Here is a 27,006-nt window from a genome sequence, read left to right on the forward strand (position 1 = left end):
AATAATGGTAAGAAGGCTTCAAACTCATAGAAACATGTAAAATTGGAGAGAAGCAGATTTGTTATGCTTTGCTTATTTCTATAAAACGACATTTAAAGACAAAAAGAATTTATCCCTTTAAAATTCTAACAAATGCCCACATTTCTAAAAAAAATAAAATCATGAAACAAAACCAACAATACACAAATAATTGGAGGAAAAAACAATGAAAAATATATTAATATAGCAGGCTAACTCCAGTTTACCAGGTCATCCACTGCAACTGTTGTGAGGTCACAGTAGAAGTTTCCCTCATTGTCCCCTCCTCCAAACACAAGCAAAGTCTTTGCTCTCCTGTTCCCAGTGTCGTCTCCTTCATGACTGCCAGGAAAACGATGACAGTCAGTCGTCTCCATGGTGATAATCGAGTGTCCTGCTCTGGGGAGTGACAACTGAGGAAGAGCCATTGTGGTCCAAGTGTTGTACTCTTTAAGACAGTGGGGAAAAAAATAGTGTCAATATCTTACGGTTAAAAACAAAATACAAGTTCAACCAGGAGACTGTGGTGTGACTATCTAAATATAAACAAGGGTATTAAAAACAAACATCAAGATCCTGATGTCACGAGCCTGGTCTTAACCGGCCATGTGCAGCGGTGTGACTCACTCACCTGTGTCAAATATGAAGGCATCACTCAAGGCGTGGCTCCCATTGTAGCCACCATGAATCAAAAACTTTGTTTCAGACAGAACTGCGCTCCCATGCCAACTAGATGGTACAATCATACACAATTTGGATTATTCAGTGAGCAGTCAGATGCAGAGTAGTTTGTTATTCATCTACTAGACCAGAAAGTTCACCTTCTAGGAGATGGAACTGATCCAGACGTTTCTACTGAAGAAAACTCCATCAGACCTGAAACACACCCATTAAAATTCAAGTGTGCGCACATGTCTGACTGGGTAAAGAAATTATATGTCAATTAAATGTACATTTATAGATTAATTTAATCACTTTTTATCAATTAATTTACTTGTAATGTCTTGGGGCAGACATCTCAAAATTCCCCCCACAAAAAGAACAAAAAGGCAATTGTTTGATTACAAAAGCGAAATATGAAATGCTTACATAATCATCTATAGTAATCCATTATGTACACCGTTAGGTAAAATAGAACAAGTTAAAGAAGCCATTAAAAGCACCTCAGTGTTCCATGCCAAGGGCAGGTGGGAGAAAATAAATTAAGAAAAGTATATAAATAGACTTAAGCAAGAGCAACTTTCATTTTCATCAAACAGAAGAAATTAATAATTAATTAAAATAAAGATGTATCATTATGATTGTGAAATATAATTTCAATGACATAGGTTTGAAAGAATTCAAATTAATGAATGACTCTTCATTTTTTTTTAATACACTGTATTATGCACATAATCTACCATTGAGTATAATGCATTTTGGCTTTTATTACACACTTCTACTTCTTTTGTCAGGAGATTGGGTGTGTTCATGAGCATGTTTTGCCATTCTCATGAGTCTCAATTCTTGACAAGCCACCTTCTTGTGAGGACATTTTGGCCTGGCCTCATAAGGTTTAGCGGGTTAAAAATAGTCCATTATAACTGGGCGCAAGTTTGGTTCAGAGTCCTGCTTATGTTTAGCCATTTGTTTTGGATGGTTAAGTTAAGGGTGAGAGGCTGGGGAAAGCATCATGTCAATGAGCGGTCCTGACAAAAATAGCAAAAGAAATGTGTGTGTATGCGTGCGTGGGCTCCTCACCAAGATCCAGCATGTACATGTCATTGTAACACACAGGAGTGTCCCATCCTCCAAACATGTAAATTTTCCTCTGCTGCATCACACATGCTGAATGTCTACACAAAAGAAGGTTGTGTTAGAGCACGATTTTGGCCCAACTTATTATAGCAAGAACAGGTAAGTGTTACCCTGAGCGTGGTGAAGGCATGTCTCCCGTGACGATTGGCTGGTACCAGATGGATAAGGTGGGGTCAAAGATGTAGAGTGAGTCACTGCAGCAGTCAGGTTCAGGGTTTGGGCGAGGAAACACTCCCCCAAGCACAAATAGTTCCCCCCGAAACATGCTGCAAGTATGGTATGCCAGAGGAGGGACTTTCCCCTGAGCCTATGTATATATAAAAAAACAACAAAAAGACACATACATCTATTGTGATACGTAGCCACATCTTTGGTTGCAACAAACACAACATAGCCATGTTTAACACACACTCAGATAAACATGCCTGAAAACAGACAAATGCAAACTCACTGGCAGTACATACAGCTGTACATTAACCCACGCCTCCTCCTTCACATCTCCAGATAACAGCAGCTTTCCTGCCTCACAAATACACAGACACATGCACAAACCTCAACCATGCTCCACTTCCAGCTCTGCGTATCGAGGATGTGGACATCATTAAACCACTTCTTGTTCTTGGATCCACCAAACACAAAGATGCGTTTGGAATCAGGATCATAGACAGCTGTGTGACCGATCCTGGCCTCAGGTGTCGGACCTTCTGCCAGCGTCTCAGCTGCCACCCATGACATGTCCTCTGCAAAGACAGGTTAGGTCAGACCATATTCAGGGAGAGTCGGGGTATGGGGCCAGCATCACCGACCTGTGCAGAGCTTCCACATGGGGTCTTTGCAAAATTGCATCCTTGATCCTTGACCTCCGATCAAAATGGCTGTCTGAGCGTCAATGGGACACAACGTCTGACCCCAGCGACCTGACGGGACCACCAGTGAGCCTGCTGTGAAACCAGATGTTCAACTGAGTAAAAATGATGCGGTTATGTATTTGCTGAGCGAGCGCTGAGGACCCACTATTGATCGTTGGTGTCTTGGCTGACCGAGTCTTGGTCTTAGCTGCACTTGGGGGAGTCTTTCCCATGACGGCTTGCTCCTCTCCTGTAGCATGATCCAGATGTGGCCGTTAAAATGTTTCATCTTGAAAGGATTTGAGACATTTTCAATTACCTTTGCTCACATCTGCTCCGCTCGCAAAAAGCTTTTGTCCCTTTTTTGTGTGCCCCCCCATCCGTCGAATAGGCGTTATCTTTACTTGGGCATTCTCATCGGTTTCCTCATCCTCTGTCTCTCGCAGTCTTTTCCTTTTGCTGTTCAGTTCTCGTAACACAGCCTGTGGTCCACTCGAGTCCTTTATTGACAAAAAGCATGAAAACATAAACGCACTCTTAGATATTGAAACGTGTAGATGCGAAAATAAATCAAGATAAAATCAGAAGGTCATGACAACAAAAAGTACACAAATTGAATCTCTTCTCGTAAAACATCAATCATGTACAAAGTTAAAAGTAGCTGAACATGCAAAACAGTAGCGACCTGGTGTGGAGGCTTCATGACATACAGTCATGGCTTTATAGACAAAATATTCAAGTGTGGTTCACCTTTGGAGTGTTTTCATTGACTGTAAGGAAGATTGGTGGCTCTGACTCCAGCTGTTCAGAAAACAAACTTTATTTAATGACAGTTATGACAATTGCTAATTTTCTATGGTGGCTGAATAAATAAAATAATTTCTTATCACTTCCATTGGACACAAATATTTTGAAATAGGATTCTGTTTACCCGGTTTCCTCCCTCTAAAGTCAAGTTCAGTGTGACGTTGTGCGTCCATGTCTCTTCCTCCCACTGCTCCCATGACAAACACCTGCAGGTAAAAGTTAAGTTGGCACTGAGCAGATGAATACACAAGTGGCAATGACATGCAATATTCTATCTGATCCACGATTTCCTACTTGTTGTAGGGCGTCAGTTTTCCGATGGTGATGGGGAACTTGTCCGAATCGTCCAGCTCCGCGTTGACGCATATTCTGTCTTCCCAACGGCCGCTGCTGAACAGCACCACCTGACGAACGGATGCAGGAACTGCCACACAAACCCGACTCTCCCCTTTGGAACTAATAAATGAAGCACACGCCAGTATTTTAGCTTCGGTGCTGTAAACATGATTTCACACAAAATAATAATAATAATAATAATAATAATAAACAAACGCAGAAGTGAGGCAAAAAACATTTGCAGTTGCTATTTTTCATACTGGAATTCCACTATGAAATCCCAGAATTCCCGTATAACACAGCACATTCCTCAAAATATCCAAATACTGTTTAAAAGTTTGAATGAACATATACATAATATACAGTTACAAAGCGCAATATCAGAGTCGTCAACAAACCTCAGTAGCTTCTGTGGGGGCGCGTTTTCTCCGAAAACAGCGAAAACTCCAAATTCGTCCATGTTTACGCAGCTCTGTAGCATATGTCGACAACTACTGCTTTTCCTCTGAATGTGAACACGAATGAACGCGTTTAGCATCCACAGTACAAGTCAAATTGTCACCACCCGCCACTACAGCGTCTTCTGTTTTCTGAACTACGCGCGAAAGCGTTCGGTAAACTATGTTCACATGTTTTGATTGAAATGTACTGGCGGACGGGCGGGGTCCCAAACACGTGGAGGAAGGGACTAGCTCCGCTCGCCTGGGACATAAGTAACAACCTATTTAACAACACAGCAACTAATGCGTCACCTTCATCCAGCCAATCAGACTTCGACTTCATAGAGGCGCATTGAGGAACGCTATGAACGTTCTGTCGCTCCCCGGATATTAACGTAACTTTATTTTCTGAAAAAGCAAACAAACGAATATTCATCGTTCTATACAATATCCGTTTAATACTGTTCATAATGTTTGAATGATTACAAAATGTTATGTAAAGAGAATTTGGATAAGTGTGCATAACTTAATTTACTTGATTAAGACAGTATTGAAAGGGTATACACAAGATATTTCAGAAAAAGGTTCGTGTAAAATAAACACAGCAAACATAATCGAGTTGTCAAAACTCCTGCCTGGTCTTGAACGCATCATAAACCACTGGTTGTCGAAAGGCATTGTGGGAGGTTATGCCGGTGTGAAGCTTCTCGAAGGAACCGCAAAGATGATGGTGAGTACGTTAGCTGTCATGCCTTCGGTTTAGATTCAAATCTGCGCCCATCTGCATTTCTCAAGTCCCACAATGACCTCGTTCGCATCCGTAATTAAGTAATACTTTGTCGTATGCGCAACGAAATTTGTATTTTTTGTCGTAACGCATTGGATGGACATATTTGTGGGATGAGACGGAGCTAGCATTCCTAGCATTAGCTTTCGATGGGCGGATACGAAGCTCTAGAAGATGCTTGTTTGCGTTCCTCGCGAGTGTTATTGGGATATGTTAATACTAATTGCCGTCTTACATGTCAATGTTCTGTAAATATGGCTATTTTGAACGGCCCCACCACAGTGTCGGTGTGTTGTTAGCATGTAGCTTTGGTGAATGGAAGTTCCTTTGTATGACAGCCACTGTCTCATCAATTTCTAACCAGGGCAGATAACTGCACCGCCTCAAACGTCGAAGCTTCCAGCATCAGTATAAATGCAAGGAACCGCTTTTATAGACCTGAACGTTAGACAAAAGTCCAACACTTGAACTGGACCGAGAAGTTACCTGAAATTGAAACTGTTAACCGTTGTCCAAAACATTTTCGCCATCAAAATTGAAATTGTAGGCTACTGTAGTAGAAAAAGTTTATGGCTCAGATTCGTTTGCTTTGATGTTGTGAATATTGTTGTAATACATATTGTGATTCTCCCTGTTATTCACTAGACAGTATTATGTCTCATTTTTATTGCAAGTGTTCCCCAAGCCTGTTTATTTCAATCTACATTTTCAGTTTGTTGTTAGTCATTTACATCCTGAAATTATCTTTTTTCTTAATTCCCTGTGAACAAAGTCAAATGTCCTTGCTACATTTTTCGAAGAGAAAAACTGGTGTCAAATGTATTAAATGTGTTCCTCATCATTTGTCTTTGTCTTACAGCCCGCATCGGTTATTCTGCTGAAAGAAGGGACAGACACGTCTCAGGGGATCCCCCAACTAGTTAGCAACATCAATGCCTGTCAGGTACAGGGACACATCGCTTCTTTCTTACCCATTTTAGAATAAATTTCATTAACGCTGCCAAATATTTTTAGGTTATATCTGAGGCTGTCCGAACCACACTTGGGCCCAGGGGGATGGACAAGCTGATGGTTGACAGCAGGGGTAAGATTTCTTGTATTAGAACAAGATATTGCCTTTGTGGTATTTTGTTGTTAACGTATTTTCTCCAAAGGTAAGGCAACAATCTCCAACGATGGTGCCACTATTCTGAAGCTGTTGGATGTTGTTCATCCCGCTGCAAAGACCCTAGTGGACATCGCTCGCTCCCAGGATGCTGAGGTAAGATGCTTTTGTCTGGTTATGTTACAGTTTTTCTCTTTGCCTTCTACCTATGAAGCTGTAGCTCGTAAAATGTAGGGCGAGTTTGAAGGGGAACAACTATTACACTGGACAAGAGTACAACCCAAAGTGAACCATTATAAATAGTAGGGATGCTCCGATCAGGATTTTTGCTGCCGATCACCACCGATACTGATAACATGGAGTGACATTGAATTTATAGTCAAAATGTTGAGACCATCTGTGTACATGATGTGAAAACATGAACCACTTCATACACCACTTCACAGTGGCAAAAATAGAAAAACCTATTTTGTCAAAAGGAAACCTGAAAAACATTTAATTCGATGTGAGACGTCGCAGGTGAATCTCTAGAGACTCTGTTGTGTCCGTGAAATACATACTATAGTGGGACTCCGAGACAGAGAGCACTGCATTTATGAAAGTTTCTACTCCGGATGTTTTCAAAAGTTTCAGATTCAGGTGGCTGACGAATGCAGCACCTCACTTAAAAATGGCGACAGACGCGGTCATTTCGGTTTCCTGAGAAAGAACAAATTAATAATTATTTCTTATCATTGGTTTTGTAAATACCATAAATTCATTGTTTCCTAAGCGTGACAGCGCCATTATAAAAATCTGCATAGTTATATTTTATGGCTTTGGAACTAACGTTATTTAGAGAACGTAGTAGCAAGTCATTGTTTTAACATTTGTGTCTGGAAAACACCTAAGAATACGTTTGTTTGCTCTTTCCGTCTCTGCTACGCTGTCGAATGTCAATGAGTGCATAAAAGAAGTGCAAGTGCAGAAATTATTTTATGCTCAGTAGCTAATGAAAAATGACCAACTGTGTTAAAAAAAGGAACAACTTGTGTATAATCCATTGCTGTTTCTAGGTGGGGGATGGCACCACCTCAGTCACTCTGCTGGCAGCTGAGTTCTTGAAGCAGCTTAAGCCGTATGTGGAGGAGGGCCTCCATCCTCAGATCATCATCAGAGCTTTCCGGACTGCCACCAACCTTGCCGTCAACAAGATCAAGGAAATTGCTGTGCCTGTAAAGAAAGACGACAAACAGTGAGGACCGCTCCACTTTGTTTGTTGATCTTGGCGTTTTCTTGGTTTGAGACCCTGCCTTGTGTTTCAGGGAACAGCGACAACTGCTGGAGAAGTGTGCAGCCACAGCCATGAACTCCAAATTAATTGCTGGCCAAAAGGACTTCTTCTCCAAGATGGTGGTGGACGCTGTCATGTCTCTGGATGAGTTGCTCTCCCTTAAGATGATTGGCATCAAGAAGGTCCAGGGAGGCGGTCTTGAGGTTTGGCACTTTGCTTATCTGTTCACCCAAAAAATGACATTGTTATTATGCCTGGTAATTGTTCTAACGTTAGTGAAAATAACCAAGGTTTTGCCCAGAAATTCAAGAAGTTATGGTGTATAATTGGGTTTAGTGACTGTGATTAGCGAAATTAAAACATTCTTGTCCAAATTCTCCAGGACTCGCAACTCATTTCAGGCGTGGCCTTCAAGAAGACCTTTTCCTATGCCGGGTTTGAGATGCAGCCTAAATGCTATGAGAATCCAAAAATTGCTCTGCTCAACATTGAGCTGGAGCTGAAGGCTGAGAAGGATAACGCAGAGGTCCGAGTCAAATCTGTGCAGGTACTGAGCGAGTCACTCTCGTGTTAAGGGGAAGCCAAGAGAGCATTGCTGATTCTTCATGTTTCCGCAGGATTACCAGGCCATCGTAGATGCGGAGTGGAACATCTTGTATGATAAACTAGAGAAAATCTATCAGTCTGGCGCTAAAGTGGTTTTGTCCAAGCTGCCCATTGGAGACGTGGCCACACAGTACTTTGCTGACAGAGATCTTTTCTGTGCGGGCCGTGTCCAGGAGGAAGACCTGAGGAGGACAATGATGGTATGGGACACATCCAGCCATTTGGAATGTTGGAGTAGCATTCACTTTAACTCTCACGACTTGTGTGATGCATTTATATTTTGTCCCCTCTTGAATCGATTGGTGAATACATTTCAATTGTGTGTTTGACATCAAGGCCTGTGGAGGCTCGATCCAGACCTCAGTTGGTGCTTTGACTGATGATGTTCTGGGTCAGTGCGAAGTCTTTGAGGAGGTGCAAGTGGGAGGAGAGAGGTAAGGTTCTGTTCCTTGTGTATCTGTATGTGCGTTTTGTTTGACTAATTTGTTTCTCTTCAGGTACAACTTCTTCAAGGGCTGCCCCAAAGCAAAGACATGCACCATCATCCTGAGGGGTGGAGCTGAGCAGTTCACAGAGGAAACAGAGCGTTCACTTCATGATGCCATCATGATCGTTCGCCGAGCCATCAAGGTTAGTCTCACCGTTAAGACACAAGGCTTCAATGAACCAGTGTAGTTTTGACGCTAAAATATTTCAGAATTGTTAACGTAAAACGTTAATCTTCTTGCAAGGAAATTCCTTACTTTACGGCAGAGTAGATGGATAGTAACTGTACTGTCTGTGATGGACCTCAGCTCCATACGCAACCGTCATCAATTGCTGCATTAGATTTCAGGAGTCTTTGAAGTATGCAGGGGCCAATATCGTTCAGTGGACCTGAAGCCATAAGGCCATGGTGCACCGTGGTAGAAGTTCAAGAAATTTGTTTTTTTCCCCTTTTGTTTCGTGTCCTTACATGAAAAGTAGTAATCTAAGTGAGGTATTAAGTGTCGGAACATTCTTTCAGAACGACTCAGTCGTCGCAGGTGGAGGAGCTGTGGAAATGGAGCTGTCCAAGTACCTGCGGGATTATTCCCGAACCATTCCTGGGAAGCAACAGCTGCTGATTGGAGCGTACGCCAAAGCCCTGGAGATCATCCCCAGGCAGCTGTGCGACAACGCTGGCTTTGATGCCACCAACATCCTGAACAAGCTGCGGGCCAAGCATGCCCAGGTAACCAGAGCACCCATCTGCTGACGCGGCTTTTGTCTCCTTCGGTTTCTAATCTCACCTGTTTCATGTAGGGTGGGATGTGGTATGGTGTGGATGTCAACAACGAGGACATCGCTGATAACTTTGCTGCATGTGTCTGGGAGCCATCTATAGTGCGCATCAACGCTCTGACGGCAGCGTCAGAAGCTGCCTGCCTCATCCTCTCAGTGGATGAGACCATCAAGAACCCACGCAGCTCTGTTGATGGACCTCCAGGGGGCATGGGCCGAGGTAGAGGCCGTGGACGACCACACGCCCACTAAAGTTGTAAACTGGTTTCGTTGAACAGGCTTGGCTTCGGAGGGTGGGAACCATGATGGGTCAATAAAGTTAAGTTGCTCCTCATACCGGATTTGTGAGCAGTTTTATAACCAGTTTCTTTCCTGTAGCAGTTTCTCCTGTTATGACATCACTTCCTGCAGTGTTTGAGACACTCGTTTGGGTTGGGACGGTCACTGTTAGAGGAGAAGCGTCTCCCCCGTGTGGTTAGGTAGATGAAAAGAAAAGCACTGAACTTGTCATGGTCCTGGTGGATCCAGCATAATTTATGGAAACATTCTACAATAAACCAACAGCTGACATCAAAAACTCTCGTCTCGTCTGCTGTTACCCATCAACAGAACCCTTCACCACGTTGTTACCGTTACTACTGTGACTTTGCACCAGTTGCATTCCAAAGCTGGTAGCATAAAGTTAACAAATTCTTGTTAAATGCTTTTATGTCCCATTGCCATGAGTACATTTAAAATCACAAGGCCAGTTCATTTCATTTCAGGGCCAGTTCATTTCATTTGCTTATCATGCCAATCAGCATTGCAGTAAATTATGAACACTACCTGGCCAACCTGGAATTCGGAACCTGGAAATTGCTCCAAATTTTGTCGCTTCCTGTTACCAGCAGATGGCGCTGTACCGTCACAAACAAGCTTTCTTTCATGTCGGCAAGAAGTTTGTGGAAGGGCCAAACGATGTCGCCAACATGAACATTTAGGTAGTTAATGTACTCTTCTACAAAAGCAATATAAAGCTCAACAGAAGTCATTCAGTCAAGAGAACGTCTGCAGCGTTGTGATGACTCATCAGTCTGCTAGATTGAGATTAAGCGTCCCTCAGTTGGGATGAGCTAGTTTCAGTTGTGAGCTTTGACTTGTGAGTATTCCTAGCCCTATGACACAGTTCTTCCCAAAGTACCGTTACTTCTGTGTAGATCACTGCCAGAATTATTAATTCTCCACTTCCTGTTGCCTCTCAGTTGGACAGGAAGTCAATGGATGCTCGGACTGAGCGTTTCGACAGAACGTCCACGGCGGTAACTTTGATCTCTGTGTCTCCAAACTGCATGGTGGCTCTGATCTCCCTCCTCTCTGGAGCCCCAGCACCACCTGCAGCCCCTGCTGATGCCTCTGGCAGGTCCAGCGTGATTGCTCCACACTTCCTCACGCCAGAATCTGAGACGTACGTGACGTCGTCTGTGGCACTGCAGTAAATGTTGATGATGATCTTGCGCTGACCCTGACGTGCCGGAGTGTAGCTGCGGCGCACCGCTTCGCCCAGCGCCACAGACTGGTCCACTGACACAAAGCGGTCCAGGATGTCGGTGCACCACTCCCGTCCATCCTTCATAAGTAGTTTGTCACGAGGATGACGACCTTCGACAAACCGGTTCAGCACACCGACACCATAGGTCAAGGGGCATCGCCGTACTCTAACCTGGGTTAAGAATCGTTGGCGTCAAGTCAGACAGAGTTTGCAGACATCTTTGGTGGACAGAGAGGTACACTTACCACAGTAGGATCCAATCCAAAGAGCACTGCCCCCTTCAGGATAGTCAGACCCACGTCATGGGGGATAATGATGCGGCAGGTCCGACCCAGGACCCTCTGGACTGCACGCTGCAGCATCGGAGACTCTGCGAACCCTCCGACGAGGAAGAGGAAGCGCACGCCTTGGACTTCTGGCTTCAACATCAACTCCTCTAGAGGCAGATGAGCACAGAAGAGCATAGTCTGTTTGCTGTATTGCTGGTCGACCATCCTCCTTGTGACTCACCAATGTGTTTAACAATGTTTTTAATTGTTGGTTGAAAAAGTTCATTCATGGCTTCCTGAGTGAGACGCAGCATCCCTTGAGAGGACCACTTCACGATGTTCATGCTGGTAACACACATACACTTGTTAACAGAGACACACCCACCACTTCTCCTCTTCACTCACTCACTTGCTCCTCCTCAGCGCTGCCTCCACACTTTGGCCCCTGTGTCTCTTGTAGTAGTCGATGAAGGAGAACGGCAGTGAGATGTTGAGGGCGTTGGCTCGGCCCGGAGCTGCCGTCCTCTTCCTGGCCTCGAAAGCGATCGTCAGATCCACCCAGGCAGCAGGCCGCTTGGCCTTGAAACTTTGGATGAAGTCCTCCCGGAAGATCTGGCATAGCATGGCTTCGAACGCCAGGTCCACACCCACTGCACCATATGGACCTCCTGAGGTCGACCCAAACACGAAGGCTTTGTGAGAATGGTCACCTGACACACCCTTTGATTGACTTCAGAGAGCAAAAGCTTGGAATATATTATACATAGTATATATAACAATCATACTCATATATGACTATATATATATAATGACTGAAGTCCGTTGCCGGCGGAACTCAAGTTGCGGACTCCAGCCGGACTTATGAGCAGATGGACCGCTGCTTTCTGGACACAGGTTTACTTCTCACGAATAAAAACTTGCTGTCACCAGTTCGGTGAGTGACAAAACACTCCCCTCTGTCTCTCTATCACTTATTGAATGGCTGCGTTCCGTATATGTGGGGGTTGGGGGGACTTGACTGAAGGCCTAGATGTAAAATGCATGCCCCACCGCTGCTGTGCACTGTTCAGCATCAGGAGCTTACTGTGTTGAAATCAACATAGCTGTAAAGCAATGAGCCAATATGGTTGAATCACAGGGTCAGAGAAGAGGTGCACCTGAAGCTTTGTAGAGCTCTTTGAGGGTTCCCTGTGGCTGCTCAATCTGATGCACCGTCAGATCCACCGTCCCCCCACCACAGTCTGCCACGATGTACCGGTCACCTGCACACACACACACACACACACACACACACACACACACACACACACACGCACACACTTGTCATGCACACGCCTTAAAACTTCATGGTGAGAGTCCGAGATTCCGAGAGCGTGTGTGGAAACCAACCATCAAAACGTCAAAAGCATCCTGTGGCTAAAAAAAAAAAAAACCTCCGGCAATGATAAGAATCCTTTCAAAAAATTCCTAGATCCAGATGGTGATCCGGATCACTCCCTAAACTAACTCATGTGTTCCTTGTCTCATTTCACACATTTCCTGAAAAAAGTCATCCTAATCCATCCATAACTTCTCAGGTTATTTTTAACACAGACCAGCCATGTCCATGACTTTCAGCCAGATTTTATGAGCACTAAACAGGGAAATGTTTTCTGACAAATTAGAAGCAGATGATCCATGTTCTAGCGCTTATCTCAGGATCAACTTGGGTCAAAGGTCAAAGCCATTAATAACACTGACTCACCTGTCTGCAGCTCTGACCACAGCTCTCCTGTTCCACTTTCCACCATGAAGGTCCTGCTGTGACGGGATCGCCTTAACTGTTCCCTGGCTGCAACACACACACACAGTCTTACACACACACACACACACAGTGAAAGACTTCTGAATCCTCCGGCAACATGTCACTGAGAACAAAACATTTATGCATGAGCAACAAAGACTGAATCTAAGTTTAATGAAACAAAATGTCTATAAAATACTGAAAGAGTTGTTATGTAGGAACAAGCTTCATGACCTCTCTTCTCACATGGTTAGTCTTGGCACAAGGTAGAGTTCTGAAGTCAGAATCAGACCAGTAAAAGAGGACAGAAATACGTTTTCATTACCATTGTAATAGTTTAAAGGAACAAAGACTCACATCGTGTGTGTGTGTGCCAGTGATGAATAGAGTGAAAGTCTGGAAACCATTTGCATGAAGCAGCATCGAGAAGAGTGTGTGAGGGGGAGAGTTGGTCGACTTTGTGTTAAAAAGTGAGTGCATTCAGATCTGGATCTTGACTGGCGAACAACCTTGTGATGTGTGTGTTTAGTAAGGAGACCACAGAACTGGAAAAGAGGAAAAGAATAACAACGAACGGTGACGGAGAGCGAGTGACAGGCAGAGTGAGATCATCGTCTCACCCCACCTTGTTCCAATTACAATATCCCGAGTGTGAGTTGTGTGTGTAGGTTAAAGTGTGTGTACGTGCACAAGCGTTTTTGAAATCTGCATCAGAGTGAAGTGACTCTTTGTTACTGCGGCTGCTTCCTGCAGGTCAGACATTCAGAAAGGAGCCGCAGCGCCTTGCTGCTGCAGCTGACCAACAAGCTTTGTTTGGTGTAAATTGTCTTCATATTTGGCATATCTTAAAAGAATATTTCTAGGATACTGTTTATTTTGAGAACTTATGGTCAATTAACTTTAAATCAATCATGCTGCTGGATTGACACAAACAGAGGAAAAGGAAATTTGGATTCTAAACTGAAATTCGCCTCTGAGCTCTTCGCACCTAAGCTTTTGTTTTATTTTTTGCTTTATTGTGCATATACATGCATGCACACTACAGCAGATTCATACTCAAAACATACAATGTGGTGCAGGCAGTGTCCTGAAATGTGGCTACTTGATCCACATTTTCCATGGCGGTGAAAGAGCTCTACAGGTGTGCTCAGAAGTGTACATGCCCCGGCAGAATTTATTATATTTTATTATTTATATTTCTTGACCATTTTTCTGTGTATATGAACGATAGCACAAAAGCCTTTCCTTCACTTCTGGTTAGTGTTTGGGTCAACAACTGTGTTTACTGATTCGAAATCATGGTGACAACAGACACAAATGACTCTAACCAAATATTCACATACTCTTGAGATTTTGGCCTGATAACATGCACGAGTGCATCAAATGGGTTTGAATGGTTATGAAGGGCGACAACAACAACGACGGGCTGCAACGATTAGTTGACATCATCGATAATGTCGACAATAAAAATTAATCGACGTCAAAATCTGTGTGTCGATGCGTCATGTTGCAGTTGCCGTAAACACGCACAGGTGCAGCATAGGTATCGAGAGTTGGTTGTTATTGAGAAGCAGTGAGAAACGATCACATTCTCTGGAATCATTGAGATATGTTAATTTCTGTTCCATTAACTGGCCACCGTGGCTGCGCGCCCAGGCTCTGCATCACCACCTCCAACTGACCACCTCAGTCACAGTCACGGAGGAGTTCGAGTGGCGACGGTTCGCAGTGTTCAAAAGTGTGGCTTTGTTTTGTTTGTGACGATAACGCGTCTTAAGGATGAGCAAACCCCTTCGACACCATGGTAGAATGATGAATGAGTGTTCCGTGTTTGGTCTGTGACGCCACACACTCTCCAGCTAATTGCTAGCATGTCAGTTAGCACGGAGCTAACTTGTAAGAGGAGATTGATTTGTTTTTAATGATGTCACACACGTCACATCTGCGCTACTAGAGCGATTATCCTTAGTGTCTCTCCTCCTCCTTATAATAACCAGAACTGAACCAGGGAGCGACACTGAACACATCGTTTTAGATTATTATTCAAATAAGAGCTTGATCTGGATGTTGATCAGATATTTTATATGGGATACATATATGAATATTGATGATTTTAAATTCTTCTCCAGGACCAATAAAGACCTCTGTTTTAAAGAACTGGAGCTCTCTGTCAACTGTTTAATGCTTCATGCTTCACAGGATTAATACATGTTCCTGGATGATGTGTCATTATTTTAATATACAGTGGCACCTCGGTTCTCGACCACAATCCGTTCCAGACGGCCGTTCGAGAACCGATTTGTTCGAAATCCGAATCGATTTTTCCCTTTACAATGAATGGAAAAAGAAATAATGCGTTCCAAGCCTTAAAATAGTCTTTTGTAGGAGTGAATGTAGAGTGTCTGCTGCAGGTGCGCTGTTCGTCTATGTGTGTGGCCGCTGCATGTGGGAGGGGTTGCCGAGTGAGTGACGTCTCTCCAGAAGTGAAGAGGTGCCCGGTGCGTGTCCAGCTCTGAATGTGCGCTTCTGTGCAGTTGGGCTGTGACAAAGTCATAAACCAAGCAACGCTCTGTCCCAGACTGTCCTCATCCCTGTCCCAGCTCCAGCCGACAACAGGACATCAAACCCTGGAGTGTGCGCTCCAGCCTCGGAGGTGTGGAGAGCGAGCACCTCCCCTGTGACACTCTACCACGGTCCAGTGCGGAGACAGGAAAGGTTTTACACCTCAATATGAAGAAAAAACAGTCAGTAAATGTAGCTAACGGGACACGTCTGCATACAGAGGCTGCGTTATACACAATAACAAAGCACATCGTGTGTCAGCTGATCGGTTCGCGCACGTTATGTTTTTTTTCGGGGGCGTTCGGGTTCTGGATTTTCGTTCGAAATGAGAAGTAAAAAAAATCTCGAAATTTTTGTTCAAACTCCGATTTGTTCGAATTCCGATTTGTTTCCGAGACGTTCGAAAACCGAGGCACCACTTTACTTGTTTAATAATGTATGGTGTCTGAGTGTCACAGTGAGATGATTTAGGTATAAACCCAAATTCAAAATAGGTCCAAACAAAGGTAATCGCGATTAGTCGAATAATCTAGTAACCATTCACACCTGTGATCTGTCTCTCTGTAGACAGAGTGTGTGTATAAAGGTTCCGTGGGTTTCTGGGCTCCTGACACCTCTGGAGACTGACTCATGGAGAAAGCAAAAAATGGCCAATAGGTCTGTGAGAAAAGGTAACTGAAGTGTATAAAACAGGAAAGGGATGTCAGGAGGCATCCAAGGAAGTGAGAAAGCAGCGCTGACTCTAGTCAAGAAGCTGTGGGAAATGAGAGATTCTGTGGAAACCAAACCACTATCAGGTCGACCAAAAAAATATTCAATGAAAATTGCTGGAGATTGGAAGAAAAACCCACAGCTGAAACACAGGCCTCTATGAAAAAATGGTGTGGATGGATTTGGTAACAGTACAGAGACAAGCCTCAAGACTTCTGCAACAAAATCATTTGGTCACAACCATGAACATTGCATTTAGGGAGAAGTCAACAAGAAAAGTGTACCTGTCCTGCTGTGAAACATGGAGTTGGATGTTTTGGGTAGTGAGGCTTCGTGAAACAGTGTCTGCATATTAACACGACACTGGATGGTGCTCTCTGCCCTAAAATCTTCGGAAACCACAACAACCACTACAATGCTCACGTTATTTTTTAAACCAACAGCGCCATCTACTGAGCACTCATCAGCCCAGAAGGTGTGTACGGAACATACTTCGATAGTCCAACATGATAATGATCCAAAACACACATCAAGTTGACCTGCCATTGGCTACAGCAGAATAAAGTGAAGGTTCTGGAGATGCCATCTCAGTCTCCTGGTCAGTTCATATGTAATGGGGTGTACTATTTTAACTTGTGAAAAAAAAGTGAATCACAATGGAACAATGACCATATCGTGCGGAACCAAAACAAAGGTTGAGGTTGAGTAAATGACAAAAAACTCAATCAAAGAGCAGAGACCTCCGCTAAGTCAAATAATTTACATCCGATATTACTCAATATTATTAATAACGATTTTGGTACTTAAAATATTGTTGATAGCAATGAGCTTAACGTCACCAGAGGTGGCAGTAGCGTATCGGAACTCGCTTTTACAAGACACAGAGCAGTCATGAGAAAGTAAGGGAACATTGGTGGGTCCAGAGGGTAATTCGGAACATCACCATAACTGAATCACCTTTTTCTTCTCCCATTAACAAAATGTCTTGAAATTTTAATTGAAATGTGTTGATCCTTTTTTGAGATATTTTGTCTGATATTTAAATGGGCTCTACAGAAAATACCAGCAGAGAGCAAGACTCATCGCATCAATCTCAACATATGCATCATGTGCGCACGCACCTTGCCTGAAGCTGGAGTTAAATGGGCGAGTGGGGTCCTGGTCCAGAGCGTTTGTAATTGGCTGCAGGCTTAGATCAATCACCTGGTGGAGGCGGAGCTTGCGACAGTAAATAGATGCAGCCTCTGGTTCCAGAGCGATGAGGAGCTGCTCTGGACAGTCAGGAGACACCAGACCAGCCTGGGAGGTGCAGAGCGAGTATTGATGAAGATCACGACAAGGAAGTAAAGTAACATTCAGCCAAGGGTACAGAGGAGTGATAGACCACAGCTGGATGACATAAACACGCTGGGAGTTATATAAACCCAAGGTCAAAGTTCAAGAAGAGGAACTACATTATTGATGATTATTCTGTCAGAGTGCTGAGCGTCTGCGTGTGTGCGCGGCACACGGGCGTGGGCCTGGCCCTGACTTCCCGTGTTTGTGTGCCGGTCTCCTTCATTGTTCGCTAAAGATGACATCATCACCATCAGGAAGTCCACACACCCCACACAAGAAGAACCCACCCAAGGTTCATATGTAATGTCTGTCTGTGCTGCATCGCAAATGTCACTAAAACGTATCCAATCTGTACTAACTCGTTTTTAAAAAATAAAATTCAGTTGTCTGGCAGGCAGCATCCCGATGTGATGGATGGAATATTGGCATTGTTTTGGCCATATTTAGCTCTGCATGTACAGCATCTATGAAATATTGCTGTCGGGAGACACAATGCACAGCGATAGGACTGTCGACATTCTTGACCAACATTCTTGCACATTTCCTACAAGCTGTTGAAACAGAGAGGATGTGTGTATTATGTTGTGTGTGTGCGTGTGGCTCATCAATCAAAGTCCTTATCACAAGTCTCCCTATCTGAATGTTAAACACACACACACACACACCAAGCTGGCAGGGTTAAACGAACCACAGAAAGTGGGGGTGATTTTGAATTCCACCGAAGCAGAACTCAGATTTCCTCCCCCACATTCTCACCAGGTACGCAGCTTCTCTCATGAACTGCTTGGCAGGTTGCCTCCACACAGCTGGCACTGTGATGACCCAACGAATCTCCTCTCCCTCCAACACAGAGGACGACTGCTCCTTCACCTCCTGCAGCACCAACAACCAACATTTAGCATCACAACTCTGAAGGGCACAACACAATTCTGCACCTTTAAGGCGTGTTCTCTGAAGAACCTCAGAGCGTGAGCAAACACCTCGATGGCCCGCACTCTGCGACCGTTGACAGCTTCCAGTTCCGTCTCCATGGTGAGATTCTGCCACAGGAACAAGAAGTGGTCAGAATACATTCTATAGGCCATAATGTGATGCCATAACAACAGAGTGTTCCTGTTCAAACATAGTCTTCCACTCATCAAACAGACTGGCGAGTGTGTCATTCAGAAGAGGGCCTGTCCTCACGTTGGTGCTGTGGATCTTCATCTTGAACTTGTCAAAGTAGAGCCAGTGCCGCGCCTCCTCGGGGTCCAGGTCATGGTAGAAGTCTCGTGCGGTGAACCCAAAACTGTGGAACCTAAGCTCCGGAGTGAGGAGCAGACAGGTGGGGCTCTTTTGATTGGCCACTCCGGGGTCACCGCTCCCCCACCGTCTGCAAGATCGAGACAGGAAACTGAGACAGATGCTCCACATTAGCCAACAGTGGAGGGTCTGGACACCCACTTCATCATATGGATGGCCTCCGAGTCCTGCGTGAAGCTGAAGGCATAGCCGCTGGATGTGGTTCCAAAATCTATTGCCACAACCACCACAAAAGGACAAGCCATGCTGGGTCTCAACTCTGACCTCTGTTGGACACACAGAATGAAATGTGTGCTTGTTAGCGCATCAAGATGCAACTACAGAAGCTAAGTGATTCACTTAAACACTTTCAGTGGCAGAATTCCTTTCAATTTAATAGTCAACTTTGATATCACTGTTTCCCAAGTCTGTGGCTGAAAAATGGCGCAATAAAGGCCTAGTGTAGAGTAGAAAAATCTCCAGCGTGACCCAAAGTTTGAGATGGGAGGAAATGCACCCATCCAATGTGTATATATATATAGTCAATATATATGTATATACATTGACTCTTCCTCATTTCTCAAGCATCAGTGCGGAAGACTGGGCATCATCATGTCGTTTACAGCAATACTGTGAACACCACTGCTGTTTGTAGTGTGTTTTCTTGTAGTGTGTTTTCTAGTGTGTTATCTATTTCCATGTTGTTTTTTGAGCAGCGTTTTGTTTTGCCAATGCCTCCCACACCATGCAGCGAATCTGCTTATGTGAAGAAAAACCTAGGCTTAATGTTTGCAGCTTGGCTTGTTTAAATACAGCAGTGTTGCTTGTTGCATTTATGGGCTTTGGAGGGTAAACGGTTAACGACTGATTTTCCATTGTAGGTTCACTTTGTATGTTTAGGACATAATCTATAATCTTTGTGTTTTGGCTCCGGTGGGGTGTTCCACATTAGTGATGCAAAGTGAAATGCTACTTCTGTTAGAATTGCCTGACTTGGAAACTGAGGAGGACCTGGTGGAACACTGGCGTGATTTCCCACTTTTAATATGTTGGTGTGCCATGACTGACTTGGCAAATAGTCTTTGATTTCTTTTCACTTTCGTTTTATGGTGTTGGAATAGTGACTTCCTGAGGCTTTAGGTTATCATACAGTTCACATACATTTTTTAAAATGTGTTCTTAGTGCGGTCACATATGTTTAAAGAATAGCCTGCGTTGTACTATAACTTGTGTGTTATATAACTGTATTCATTATTATCATGGTGATCAGCGCTTTTCTTTGAATGTGTGGTTAATAATCCTGATGCACAGGAGACGTTTGAGATTGAAATATTTATATCGCTGCAAGATTGAACTGTGTTCCTTTGTTGGAAATGTGGACATCTCTTCTATCATTACATTTCAATGGCTTTTTCCAACCAACTTGTTTGCGTTCAGAGGTATGTCACTGCCCAAGTTGTTGGACCCTCATGAGGTTAATGCAAAACTACTATAGAAATGTTCCAATTTTTCATTACTCATTGTTTTTTAATTTGTATGACAATATACAGATAGATAAGATAGATTAAAAAAAAAAAAAAAAAAAAAAATATATATATATATATACACATATTATTTGAAAATATAACCCACTTGGATAAGATAGATATTTTCCTCCTTTCTTTTTTCTTTTCTTTTTTCCTCTTTTTATCCATTTTATGTCTTTCTCTTCCCCCATAGCTATTGATCTGGAAATGTCAAATTTAATGAGATTCTATAAATGAGTTGCTCTCATTTTTGCAGTGTTTTAAATTCCTCAAAACAAATAGCTAAAATATACTTAAGGTAATGTAATAATGTGCTTTTTAGAGCAGAGAGTGCCATCTATTGGGCACTGAAAATGAGGACACTGTTTCATGAAGCCTCATCAGTCCATCAGCAGGTTTACCCATGAATCTGTTAACAAAGTATTCATCTTTAAAAAAAATGTTTATGATGGGAATCTTAAAATTAATTATATATTACATGAACACAACATATTTTAAGCATAAAATGTCTTGAAAAAATATGTTCATGTCTGAAAATATCTAGTTTCTCATGTTTGCAGTAAAATATGGAGCTTTTTAGCTGTTGTTCTCAGTCTGTGTCCGAAATCCAAGCATCCATGGAAGGCTTAATAAATGAATAAGTCTGACCCCAGATCCAGCTGCTCACAGTCCTGTTGGGGTCAAGGCTGAGACTTGAGGGCTCAAGACCTAGTCGAGACCAAGATTGCAACAAAGTATCAGTATGTTCTTTATTCAGTTTGGTCTCGTCCTTTGTCTCGGCCCCCTCATTGGTCTTGGACTGGATCTTGGGTTCGGTGGTCTCAACCACAACACTGGCTTGTGGAATTATTCTCCTACAAGTTTGGAATCTCATCAAATGTCAGCTCGATGTTACTTTGCAGCAAATCAGGTTCAGTTTAAACACTGCGACAAAAATACGACAAAAAGCACTGAAGTTGGTTGAGTTATGTGTGACTGGCCGTGTTGTTCCCCTCAAGTGTTCTCTTTCAAAAAGAGCTTGAACTGCTGCAGTGCCGTGCTTTTTGGAACAATTTTTCTGGTAAAATCTTGTTTGTAGAATGAAATGTGCTGTGATCAAGTCTAGAGTGATAAGTTGTACTTTCCAATAAGGGCCGAATGACGATTAACAGGATCAAAAATGAAACTACTGATTTTCCGACTGATACTCAGTGTGTCTGTGCGTACGTGTGCGTTTGAAGCCCTAATGAGTGTTTATAAGGGATGTGGTTTCAGAAGCTCTAAATAAGGAAATATAAGCGGGCAGATGGGTGTGGAGGTGTGGAGGAATGTCCGCGTCCTCACGTCAGCAACTGATGGTGAGATCACAGACGCAGCACTACTCCAGTGCAAATTGCTAGTGTTTCTATTAATCATGGCATAAGACTTATTGTGTTTGTTTTTTTCAACCGTCAGATCTGTGTATAAGTTGCCACGCAATAATGAGGCTCTTCCATCTGTTGCATCGGTTCCATCTCTTGCATCTGTTGTCTACTATGTCCCTGCTAGGTGTAAGCTGAGGGACAGTTTCTCCCATACTTTTCTTTGGTTGAACCTGAATGTGAAGTACTAAAAATCTTTATTATGAGGCTCTCATTTACAAGGATATAGGGCTTTATAAGTGGAGTGTCTCGCGCGCATGAGTTACCGGGGAAGGCGAAGGAGTGAGGGGGGCGATGCTGCAGTCGTTTCTGGACAGCTCAGGCGATGAGGGAGTCGATGAAGACGCACCTGAAAAACACATCAAAGATGTTTATATTCCTGTTTGTTGTGATTAAAAAAGTGAAACTTGACTGGAACGTAAGGTGACAAGAGTCAAAAGTGTGAGAGTGCGTCTCACCTGGGACTTCTAGGTTTGCCATTTGTACCTGGTCAGCCATGGTAACTGGAGCCAGCTTCTTAGGACACAAAAACACATTTGTGACAATGAAACCAGCACAGGTCCAGTGTGTGACTACCCCCTTGTGAGTCAACAGGCCTTGACCTTCACTGAACCTGTGGCAGGTCGACTGTGTTTCCTTCCACATCCCATGTTTGACTCATTGACCAGTGTAAACCGGAGACATCCCTGAAGAACCGCTTCAGTGACGGAACAAGGCTTTCCTGAACACTGTGATGATTATGATGATATTTAAAAATTATGTCAGGAATTCTCTTTCTATTTTTATATGTTGACTCAAATCATTATACTTATATTAACAATTAATGTGAATATTCATTGTCCCCCAAATACGCAGATTTAAAGGGAAAATAAAGAAGTGAAAAATGCATTTCTATATAACATGGTGTCACGATTGTCTTGAAATATAATTGAAAAATCATTTTGCAATTAATTCATTATTTTGCTGAGGCAACTTATGTGTATGAAGTGTTTATCTGGTCACTTATGAGGTCCTTATCAGTGCCTCACGTCGGTCAGTTTTCAGACATTCTAAAATCTACAGCAACATGTCTCTCAGCCTTCACGTCCGTAGTGACTCTGAAAGAATTGCTGTTAAGTCTTTAGAAATGCCTGAAGTCTTTCATCATCTAAGGATTAAAAAAGCAAAGAGGCATGGAAAGTTTCTGTGTGAGTTGACCGACTAACTAATAACTAATGAGAAGACTCAGCAGTGGCTTTTTCATTTGACCACATGAATGAACTCTGGACACAGTGGCCTTGTTGCTTGACCTCAGAGCAAAGTCTCCAGCACTGACTCGTCCACATAGCTCTTGGTTTGTGGTACTCCACTATTCATACTAGAATGCTGGGATAGATCAAATCCTCATGGCTTTAATCACATACAGTACCAAACATGGATTTAATGCTGTAGTGGTGACGTGTGTGTGTGTGTGTGTGTGTGTGAGTGTGCGTGCGCTTGTATAGCTATACTTGTCAGGACTAATTCATTGAAACACACCTTCTTGTGAGGACATTTTGCTTTGTGGGGACTATTTTATTAACAAAATACAGTATGAATATGAACTAGTGTGTGCCCACTGTATTGTTTTGCAGCCTTGGGAATCAATGCACTCGCTGGGTAAACTACTGAGAGGATGCATGCAGAGGCATGTCTGTTGTTTGTTAGTGGGCATTTGTGTGTGTCTCTGTGTGCATGTTTAGGGCATACATATTTTCTTATGCAGCATCTGTATCCATTTACCAAAACATCAGAATGAAATATTCAACCATGCTACTTTCTGAGTGTATGTTTGTGTGAGTGAGTGTGTGTCAATGAAACAGCAAGGGATACTATGTGCTTTTGTGGTTTATATTGGTGTAAACATAACTACAATTGTATATATGCTTGCGAATGTCACACACTGAATGTGCAGACCACAGTATATGTCCCCTTCTCTGTATGCATATAAGTGTGTGTGCAAACTATGCTGCATGAGTGTGTTAATCTGATTGTGACACTGTCATGAGGAAAATATCACACTCATAGTTTTTGGCTTTTTTTCCCCCAATTTATGTCAATCTGAACACTTAGAGATGTAAACACACACGCGGGCAATGACACACATGAACACAGTGTCACACACATACAACAACGCTGACACACACATCACTGAATATTTAAATCTGTGCATCAGTGATTTCATGCAAAGGATCCGGGACTCACCTCTCTGACCCCTGCTGCAACTCCGCTCCTGAGTCCTTTTCAAGCCAAAAGAAAAAATGTCTAGAAAGAGTCTTAATGTTCTCTGGTCTCAAGGAAGTGATTCCTTAAAGAAGAAGAACTCTGCAGCTGCAGCGTTTCTCCTCTCACTGACAGGAAAATCCCAGTTTAGTTTCTCCCCTGGAATGTCTTACTTGTGCTGCAGAGCTCGCGTCTGAGTTCTGGAGGAGTAGGAGGACTGTGACATCACTGGCCGAGGATGTAAGAGTCTCTGTGTGTGTGTGAGTGTGGGTGTGTGTGTAATAATGGGCACAGGATAATTGTCACCCACCATAACTCCCTGCTCCATCGACTGACCCCCTCTCAAAATCAACTGCAGCATGCAGAACATAGCGTCAGTCAGGACCAGATGTGAGAGAATGCTGATGATTAGGAAACCTGCAAGTGAAATTATGGACCTGTTACGTGATTCAACATCAGGTTAAGACAAGGATAAGTTCAGTTTGAGCTGAAAAATAACTCAGTTGGTGAATGCATGATTGGTTATCAACAACCACATCTCTGTGTGTATGCAGAAAGCAAAACAACACTAGTGAACACAAGAGACTCTGAATACCTCAACTTTTGGAGAGGGTCAGATGCATTTGTTGGATATATTCTCGGTGCACACAGACGCACGCACACACTGCAGGACCTAATTTTTATCCCCAGACCTGTGATTGAAAGCACACATTTCTCTCTCACACACACACAGGGACAAGTTGGCCCCAGTCCCAGTGGACAGAGGAAGTTAGACCTCTCTCCGGTAAGTGAAACAAAACCCCCCAATGTACACACTCACAATTTCAAATTTGACAGGGCATGTGAGTGTGTGTATGTGTGTGTAAGTCTGGAAACCATTACCTGGCATCGCTCTCTCTCTGGGTCTTTCACCATCTTTGTCTGTTTATGATGTCGTCCATTGTCCAACGACTTCTGCCGTCTCCATCGATTACAAAGATTCTACTTCATAAATAGAGCAACAATAAATTGTCAGCAACTCGCTGAGGCTCAAGACCTAGATCTCGGCCATATCCTGAATGGTCTATGCTGCATTTACATTTGGCATCCAGTACGTAGATATTGGCCGCAGCTGCATGGATACACATGTTGGTGGGGATTTCCACCGATACAGTTTGAGAGCCAGGAAAGTAGACGAGAGCGTACACTGACTGATCTGATCTCCAAATCCATATAGGAATCTGAATTTGATCATCGTCTGAAAGTGATGAGGAACTTGATGCAGCCATGTTGTCTGCTGTCATTTCATCAGTGCGCTGCAGGCGCTGTCAGCTGGAGGTCGTAAAGCAAGCAAGATTTTGATAACTGTACGGCAGCTGGATTGCAAAGCTTCTGACTTGTGTGTCTCAAAAGATTGTCTTTATGTGTGTGTGCGTCAGTATTCCCACCTGACTTTTAGATTTGTGTGCAAGAAATAAACTAACAACGCAAAAAAAAAGTTTTTATGAATACAAATCGAAACAAATTATTATCAGAAATAGGTCACAAGGTCACATAAATGTGCCAGGTATCATCAAACAATACAATGACTGTGTGACCCTGTCTTTTTGCAATGCATATTGTCAGTTATGAATTTCAATTAGTGAAGGATAGTTTTCTGATTTACAAAACAGTTGTAACTACTGGCTTTGTATTCTATTATTTTGTTGATGGTCTTTGTGTTTTTTTTTCCTTGACATGCATCTTAGAATTAGACCGCTTTAAATGAATGCATGTTAAAAAATGCCAAGTGAAACTAAAGAAGGAACCGTTGGACATTTCTGGTCGAACCACTTGTACATAGAGGATGAATCCTTCAGATTCAAGACCAGAAAAATTTGAGGATGGAGTAACATTTTCATGTTTGAACTCTTACTTTAGCAAGAGCCAGTTGGTCAGGTTGTCGGACTACACACACAAAGATGGATTTGAAAGGGATCCCATGAAAGTGGACTTTCTTAGTTCTTGCTACATTTACTTGCAACTGGACCGTTTGTTCTCATAAACCATGACTGCCTAGGACTTCAGGAGGACCAGTTTGGCTGCCCATTTGTTCAAAGAAACTTCTGGGTTCAGTCTCACCGGAATACATGAATGTGTGGAAAGGAGAGAAAAAAGAACACACACAAAACACGCTCACAGATTTCAATGATTTATGATTCACTCAGTCTGAGGGGGTCTAGAGGGGCGCATTAGGGAGCCAAGGTATAAATGTAGGAGGGGGAGGGGAGTGGAGGGAAACGCACAGGGGAGGGGGCAGCACAAACCCAAATTTGTCCGACCATGGCCTTTTGATGATCAAACTTCTTGGTCGCACAAACAGTGATTTCTTGCCACTTAATCGGGAAGTGACAAATTCAAAACCGTTTTCTGGTGTCTTCATGAGGAAGTTAGACTGAAGTGAAGTTATGTTTTTGGTTTACATCGACAATATATACATTTATCAAATAACAACTAGCAGCTGGTGGCAATAAGGAATTAGATTCTGTTCATAAGAAAATATGAAAAACGTTTCCTTGCTGTACAGAAAGGTATTCTGGAAACAAAGGGAAACGAGGAAAGGTAATTTAGTTGTGTCGATAGTGCCATCTAAAGTACATAGTGGGCATTACACGATTCTGTTCAAGGGCCACTCATCGAGGGCTATGACAAGTGTAAATTGTTGCCAGAAATGAACACACGCTGTTTGACCGTTTGACTGATACACTCATTTATTCATGACGACAACAGAATGTCTGTGCCATTATTTCAGGTGGTCTGTGCATCGTAGTCACAGTTATACCACGACAGATTACCTTTTAAGAAGAATCACGTCGTCGTAAAAACAAACTACAGTTGAAATGAAGACGCATAAGCCATCCATTATGGTGACCAGCGGTCGGAATCGAAACACCAAATCTGGTTTCGTCACACATCAGCGAAGTACATCTGCTTTACATTTGTTTATCGACGTGAATGGGAAGATGAGGCGGGCGTACTGCCCCTATTAGTCAATCAGTTCGCCCTACTTATTTGAGTGACATTCCTTAGCGCCAATCACCGCGGCGCACTGTTGGACTGACACTCGTT

The 27,006-nt window shown here is 43.1% G+C and overlaps 3 protein-coding genes across 5 annotated transcripts; 1 reads left to right on the top strand and 2 right to left on the bottom strand.

Annotated features, from left to right (window-relative positions):
• Window positions 1-4,467, bottom strand: krcp (kelch repeat-containing protein). Of its 2 annotated transcripts, none has more exons than XM_053860551.1 (13): window positions 4,205-4,467; window positions 3,765-3,926; window positions 3,595-3,676; window positions 3,414-3,464; window positions 2,983-3,163; window positions 2,830-2,913; window positions 2,622-2,753; window positions 2,368-2,555; window positions 1,926-2,122; window positions 1,759-1,853; window positions 840-894; window positions 650-747; window positions 1-466 (listed from the first exon to the last, which is right to left on the bottom strand). In XM_053860551.1, exons 1-13 carry the CDS (start codon window positions 4,342-4,344, stop codon window positions 231-233), a joined length of 1,701 nt encoding a protein of 566 aa, XP_053716526.1. In that variant the 5' UTR covers window positions 4,345-4,467; the 3' UTR covers window positions 1-230. The 2 variants fall into 2 exon arrangements, with proteins under 2 accessions (XP_053716526.1, XP_053716525.1); XM_053860550.1 differs by having other exon boundaries at window positions 2,622-2,756.
• Window positions 4,468-4,897: 430 nt separating this feature from the next.
• Window positions 4,898-9,851, top strand: cct7 (chaperonin containing TCP1, subunit 7 (eta)). The gene is made up of 12 exons (XM_053860962.1): window positions 4,898-4,976; window positions 5,893-5,976; window positions 6,048-6,117; window positions 6,188-6,294; window positions 7,194-7,372; window positions 7,443-7,614; window positions 7,794-7,958; window positions 8,029-8,217; window positions 8,354-8,451; window positions 8,515-8,647; window positions 9,024-9,230; window positions 9,302-9,851. Exons 1-12 carry the CDS (start codon window positions 4,971-4,973, stop codon window positions 9,530-9,532), a joined length of 1,641 nt encoding a protein of 546 aa, XP_053716937.1. The 5' UTR covers window positions 4,898-4,970; the 3' UTR covers window positions 9,533-9,851.
• hspa12b (heat shock protein 12B) lies at window positions 9,799-24,114 on the bottom strand. 2 transcript variants are annotated; one of them, XM_053860961.1, is made up of 14 exons: window positions 23,902-24,114; window positions 22,137-22,191; window positions 21,945-22,027; window positions 18,915-19,039; window positions 18,657-18,843; window positions 18,407-18,511; window positions 18,228-18,344; window positions 17,255-17,432; window positions 12,822-12,908; window positions 12,235-12,339; window positions 11,487-11,745; window positions 11,319-11,422; window positions 11,054-11,244; window positions 9,799-10,979 (listed from the first exon to the last, which is right to left on the bottom strand). In XM_053860961.1, the coding sequence occupies exons 2-14, from the start codon at window positions 22,174-22,176 to the stop codon at window positions 10,518-10,520; spliced, it is 2,043 nt and encodes a 680-aa protein (XP_053716936.1). In that variant the 5' UTR covers window positions 22,177-22,191; window positions 23,902-24,114; the 3' UTR covers window positions 9,799-10,517. The 2 variants fall into 2 exon arrangements, with proteins under 2 accessions (XP_053716936.1, XP_053716935.1); XM_053860960.1 differs by having other exon boundaries at window positions 22,137-22,194.
• Between the last annotated feature and the right edge of the window lie 2,892 nt (window positions 24,115-27,006).

Source organism: Synchiropus splendidus, chromosome 3 (genome assembly GCF_027744825.2).
Source record: "Synchiropus splendidus isolate RoL2022-P1 chromosome 3, RoL_Sspl_1.0, whole genome shotgun sequence".
Classification (NCBI taxonomy): domain Eukaryota; kingdom Metazoa; phylum Chordata; class Actinopteri; order Syngnathiformes; family Callionymidae; genus Synchiropus; species Synchiropus splendidus.

Excerpts from the sequence above, each read along its gene's own strand:
- cct7 (XM_053860962.1), top strand. Across the intron at positions 5,977-6,047 it reads GCAACATCAATGCCTGTCAG|GTTATATCTGAGGCTGTCCG; the intron begins GTACAGGGACAC and ends AAATATTTTTAG. Across the intron at positions 6,118-6,187 it reads GCTGATGGTTGACAGCAGGG|GTAAGGCAACAATCTCCAAC; the intron begins GTAAGATTTCTT and ends TTTTCTCCAAAG.
- hspa12b (XM_053860961.1), bottom strand. The coding sequence starts at position 22,176 with ATGGCTGACCAGGTACAAATGGCAAACCTAGAAGTCCCAG. Across the intron at positions 19,040-21,944 it reads TCACTCCTTCGCCTTCCCCG|AGGTCAGAGTTGAGACCCAG; the intron begins GTAACTCATGCG and ends TGTGTCCAACAG. Across the intron at positions 12,909-17,254 it reads TAACTCCAGCTTCAGGCAAG|CCAGGGAACAGTTAAGGCGA; the intron begins GTGCGTGCGCAC and ends TGTGTGTTGCAG.
- krcp (XM_053860550.1), bottom strand. The coding sequence starts at position 4,344 with ATGCTAAACGCGTTCATTCGTGTTCACATTCAGAGGAAAAGCAGTAGT. Across the intron at positions 3,465-3,594 it reads CTTTAGAGGGAGGAAACCGG|CTGGAGTCAGAGCCACCAAT; the intron begins GTAAACAGAATC and ends TTTTCTGAACAG. Across the intron at positions 467-649 it reads TGCCTTCATATTTGACACAG|AGTACAACACTTGGACCACA; the intron begins GTGAGTGAGTCA and ends ACTGTCTTAAAG.